The 6,048-nt window shown below is 34.3% G+C and overlaps 1 protein-coding gene across 1 annotated transcript; it reads left to right on the forward strand.

Moving 5' to 3' along the window:
- Positions 1-723: 723 nt before the first annotated feature.
- LOC108379953 (uncharacterized) lies at positions 724-2,836 on the forward strand. The gene is made up of 2 exons (XM_017636325.1): positions 724-1,818; positions 2,253-2,836. The coding sequence occupies exons 1-2, from the start codon at positions 1,007-1,009 to the stop codon at positions 2,593-2,595; spliced, it is 1,155 nt and encodes a 384-aa protein (XP_017491814.1). The 5' UTR covers positions 724-1,006; the 3' UTR covers positions 2,596-2,836.
- The last annotated feature ends 3,212 nt before the right edge of the window (positions 2,837-6,048 follow it).

The following is a 6,048-nucleotide window of genomic DNA, read 5'->3' on the forward strand; positions in this document are numbered from 1 at the left end:
TACTATTGAAGTGAACGCCCCCATGTAGCTACACACACGTGTAATAATAAGTTCTGCTGTAATCGAGAAAATAAAGAGAAGAAATATAAAACGTGTTTTTACAATAAACACAACACTTTGTTTAATATATTATCCCCTTGAAAGATTGTTGTATAGTTTTTTTACTTTAACCAAACGTAAACGTTTTTAAACTCCATGTCTTCGTATGTGGCAAAACGTTTTTTTATTATTTTTTTGTAGTACTTTATATACGAGGTTTAGCCGTATGATTTCTAAATCTAAAATGGTTTATTAGTTCGTTGTTTAATACATAATTTTTCTTAATAGTCTAAATTTTATCATTTAATCCTTGTCTCATCTCTTAAGATGCGATGTGAGATATTTCTCCGTCTAATCAATAATAAGTAGTTTTACTGTAGACAGTAAACGCTAATACACTTATTAATCCTTATTAAAATAAATTGTTATGTTCAATTTATTTCCCAACATTCTCGCTTTGTTATGGGTAATATACGATATCTTAGCTTTCCTTGTTCATAAAGCCGTGTACACACTTTAAAGGTAGCATAAATTTTATTTATTTTTTTTTTATCTGTTTAAAAGTGGTGTAAATTTCTTATGTCATCCTTCACTAAAATATATATATATATATATATATATATATTGTGTGTGAACGCAAATCGCAGGGCCATTAACAATGGCTTAAACATGGGCGAAGCCCGTTAGCCTGTTGGGCCCTGCGATTTGCGTTCACACACACCCGTGTGGTGGTGGAGGTGGTTGTGTTATTGGAGATCTTTACCATACGATATTTGAAACGAAATTTTTATATAAACAACTGTTCTCATATAAATATAAGCTTGTAGAAAGCTCAAGTAAATGTCATTCTTAGACGAACAGCTAGAAAGTAGAACACTTAATTCTGTGCGCGGAAGTACAATTAAATCGCATTCGTATACTTACTCGGTGTCAACTTGTTCATATAATTACTCCTCAACAGGCGAAAATGGTGCGAACGATGAAATCCTCGAAGGAAGCTTTAAGACGCAACAAGAATCAAATTCAAACCGAAGATATGTTGCAAGATCATTCACGGATGATGATGAGCTCCTCGTCATCAGAGGACGAAACACCGAAAGTATTAATTCCAAGGGGACAATGTTCGAGCAGCGAAAGGGACAGCGACGACGATTGCCAAGAGATTCCACCAGGTCAGGAAGTTCAACTGAGGAAAACGGTGACAGTAATGATACCCGAAGGACAAAAATTGTCAGAAGATCCTCTGTTGCCTTCTCAGGAGATAGTAGTAGAACATCAAGAACCGCAAGCTGGGTGCAGCAACAGCAACAAATCAATGTTACTAATAGACCTAATAGAATTAATTTGGAGTTCAATGTTTTTGAAAGTGATAATAGAAGTCTTAGTCAAAGTAGAACGAATTTATGTGAAAGAGAGGAATTTAGAAATGAAACGCCAGGTTATCATTATTCAGAAATTGATGTTGAGTGTATTAAAGAAGGCCAAAGCGAATTCGATAGAATTAAAGAGGTTTTCGTTCAAGGCTTTCGTAAATTTGTGCCAAAAAGACGAATTGTACACGAAATATATGAAAAAGCCTCTACCGAATATTTTGGTAGAGAAAATTATTCAGACCTACGAGAAAAGCATAGAGGAGCCGTGTTCATCGTCTGTGACCACGAAGAACATTACCACGTCATCCACGATTGTACCTACCATAATTACGCCTGCCGTTGTTCAATCATTGAACGATGGAAGGCAAGAAAAAGTGTTGGGAGAAGATTTTCTCGACGAACTACTTCCAGTATCGAGTACTCCATTGAACATTGGGTCAATCTCGCAATCTATTGCGAGGGACTCAAGACAAATTTGTACAATGGACATCGCGGGGCGAAACTGGGTTCCATGTGATAAAATTAGATGTGTACAATTTTTCAAAGATTGTAAAGTTGGAAAAAAAAAATTGGTGGAAGGAAGCCGAAGTGCGAACAACCTTCTTAACGAGTTCGCCTCTCGATCCGAACTATATAGCAATACAAAAGATCCTAAAGAATGCGGCCAAGCAGACAGTGAATATCGAGGGGACGAAAAAAATGGAAAAGCCGAAAAATTATTACTTTGCCTCAAAAAATACGCAATAATATTTATTGTCACCATATTTCAGATAATGTGGCTCATAATAGTAATGATTGTGGTAGCCCGGATGAAGTCGGTAACAGAGACAGGACATCTTNCCCAGTATCGAGTACTCCATTGAACATTGGGTCAATCTCGCAATCTATTGCGAGAGGGACTCAAGACAAATTTGTACAATGGACATCGCCGGGCGAAACTGCGTTCCATGTGATAAAATTAGATGTGTACAATTTTTCCAAGATTGTAAAGTTGGAAAAAAAAAATTGGTGGAAGGAAGCCGAAGTGCGAACAACCTTCTTAACGAGTTCGCCTCTCGATCCGAACTATATAGCAATACAAAAGATCCTAAAGAATGCAGCCAAACAAATAGTGAATATCGAGGGGACGAAAAAGACGGAAAAGCCGAAAAATTATTACTTTGGCTCAAAAAATACGCAATAAGTCCATTATCGCATATATACTCAACATCAATTTGGCTGAATTCAAAATGGAAATTTTTTAATAGAATAAGTCCATTAATGTTAAATATTATGAGAATACATGGATCTTTCTATAATGATTTAAGTATTGCCGAATTGTATACACATTTTTTTCAATTAGATCCACAGAATTTAATTTTTAATGCATCGCATTGTAATATTCACAAATATTATTATTCTTTAGAGAAATCTATTGAAATATTAGATAATCTAATATCTTATCAATTTAACAATAACGCACAAAAAATTTATGAATTTTATTATATTCTTTTTAACGTTTTAGATAAAAAAAATACCAAAAAAAAATAGTATATTTATATTATCACCGCCAAATTCTGGTAAAAATTATTTTTTCGATGCAGTAGTGCATTATTGCATTAATTATGGTCAAATGGGTAATTTCAATCGGTATTGTACATTTCCTTTAATGGAATGTGTTGATAAACGTATAATACTTTGGAATGAGCCCATGATGGAACCATCTGCATCTGAAACTTTAAAATGTATCTTAGGCGGTGATACATGCAACGCAAAAATAAAATATCAAGGAGACGCAGTAATTATGCGTACTCCTGTAATTATTTTATCTAATAATGATATTTTTCCAAAAAGTGAAGCGTTTCGATCAAGAATGTTTCAATTTAATTGGAGACCAGCTTCATATTTGAAAGAATTTAAAAAAAAGCCCCATCCATTATGTATATATTTTTTATATCAAAAATACATTTTAAATAAAAATTAATAATAATTTATTTATTTTCTTCTTTGTTGTGGTGGATATATAATTTCATATTCAGTAAGTACATCTTGCATACTAGAAAGATTACCAGTTGGTGAAACAGCACTTCCAAATAGAGTTTGACCATCTGTATATTTATAATCTGCATTCTCTTTGAAAAGAACTTCTCTCGGCCAACTAACTTGCTCGCCCTTTGTCATCGCTGAATGTGAATGGCTCGAAATTGTGATACCACAATCGACTTTCCAATAGCAACACGAATTTAAAAAATTCTTGTCTTCATTCGATGGATTCAATTGCGGTGTAGCACATAATCCCACATGCACTTGGGGTTGAGCAAAATATGGAGTTGCTCCAGTGTATATATTAAAACAACCATAAATTTCTAGTTGTCTTAAATATGCGTTCGCAATCATATTATTTAATGGTGAAACGCTACCACGTTTACCTCCAAATCCTACTTGACCTTTAGCTGGACCATCTCCCGAATGATAAAATTCCAATTTATTCTTGGATCCGCGTGTATGATGCGTACAATAAAGATCTGATCTGCGATTGTGCGGAACAACATGATATTTTGCGTTCATAATATTTCCATTTTTAACAGTATATGTATAATCGACTACTGGTTGGTTAATTAATCCATTTACTAAAAATTTATTAATTTTATTATCAAAATTAACCATACCATGCGTATTATGTTGATATTGCGGATATTTTGTTGCGTCAGGATTTGCGTCTTTGTTTCTATGAATTGTAAAATATTCAGAAATTGATCGCGGTACACCCATAGCATGACAAGCATCGTCTTCATAAAATTTTTTAATCATCTTTGACGGAGACATTTCTTTAATTGTCGTCGGTATCATTGGTTTTGTACTTTCGCCTGATAATTCAACATTTTGACCATAAAAGTCTAAATTCAATCCAACACCAGTCATACCAATTGGAACATATTCAGATGTAGCAGTACCAGATAATGTTGTACCAGTATCAAAGGCAGTTCGTGTTCCCAATGGATAAACTTTACACCAAACAGATTCGATTTTCGAAGCAAACGGTAAATTTGCAAATTCTGCTTGACTTATATAAAAAGGTAAAAAATCAACCGGAATTAAAGCCATAGATGTAGAAAATATATCAATAGTTTTTTCTGTATTCTCTAAACGTTCTGTTGCCAATCCATAGCTATACATTATTCGAGATTTTTTGAATTCTAAGTTAGAGATACGTTTAGGAATTGCCCTTGATAACCATGGAGAGGAATTACTTCCTCCATTTCCGCCTGACGACGCTCCCATCGCCGGGGCCGTAGCCTCCCCCCTAGCACCTGTATTCGGTCCCCTACCACTACCAGCTTGTGATATATCCATACTCGATACTTCAGGCAAATTGGCCAAATCAGCGCTACTAAGACTATTATCAATATTATCAAGGAAATGATCCCAATTGAAATCGTCGTCTCTATCTTCAAAATCAACGGGCGTACTGGATCTGGGGTCGTGGGATCCTGATCCGGGGTCGGCGCTTGGTAAATCTGTAATGGGTTCTTCTGTTGTTGGTGGATTTCTTGATCCAGATGGTATATCATCAAGTAAGTAAGTTCTTATTCGTTTATACGAAGAACCACCTGTACTATAATCTTTTATTATTTCTTTATATTCGTCACTTTTATAAAATTCTTGTAATGTTTTATATTTTCCAGTTGATTTTAATTCATTAAATTTTCGATGAACTTGTCTTTGCCTTTCAGCGTATAATAATTGTCCCAAATTTCTTTTTTTTTCCACGCTGTTTATTCATATTTCCTCCTCCATATAAAACACCAGTAATCGATTCAATTCCATATTTTGCAATTAAGCCGTATTTTCCCAAAATTCTTCCAAAATCAAACGGATTTTCAATTTTATGAAATTGTCGAATTGCTTCTAAATCTGCCTCCCTAATGTCTTTTCCACACTGAGCTAATGCATAGTCGATATCGTGTATTTGTGCTATTAAATCAACTTCGTCAATTGGATCACCCTTATTTAATTTATTTCCCGGTCCTAAGTATTTGTAACCCGGCACGTTTGCCATATAAAACAACTATGAATGAATATTTATTATCACATTTCTATTTATAGCATTCCAATTGTGTTTGTATTTGTTAAATCATAGAACTAGTATAAATATACGATAAAAATTTTCCACGGTAAAGATCTCCAATAACACAACCACCTCCACCACCACACGCGTGTGTGTGAACGCAAATCGCAGGGCCCAACAGGCTAACGGGCTTCGCCCATGTTTAAGCCATTGTTAATGGCCCTGCGATTTGCGAAAACTTAACTTAAGGCGCATGCCGGAACTGCTTACAGCCAATAGTGTTTGTTTAATTTGTGCTGTTCACATTGCAGTTTGAGAGCTTGTATATTCATACAAAGGTGGCAACATCATTAGGAACACTATTTTTTCTTAAGTTTTGACCTTTAAATTTAAATTTAAATTTACTTTTTTACAAAAATGTAGTTTATTCTACAAACGGAAACAAGCATGGTATTAATTTTGCACTGAAAAAAACGCATAAATATAAATATTTAAGAATATCAGGAAAAAAGTTCAAAAAGATCCGAACGGAAATAATTCATAAAAATGAAAAAAAGAAGAACTGTAACAATATTGAAGTCAAAAAGA

Source organism: Rhagoletis zephyria, unplaced genomic scaffold, assembly GCF_001687245.7.
Source record: "Rhagoletis zephyria isolate East Lansing unplaced genomic scaffold, Rhagoletis_zephyria_1.1 Rzeph_scaffold_17811, whole genome shotgun sequence".
Lineage (NCBI taxonomy): Eukaryota > Metazoa > Arthropoda > Insecta > Diptera > Tephritidae > Rhagoletis > Rhagoletis zephyria.

Coding starts and splice junctions, on each gene's coding strand:
- LOC108379953 (XM_017636325.1), top strand. CDS start 1,007: ATGGTGCGAACGATGAAATCCTCGAAGGAAGCTTTAAGACGCAACAAG.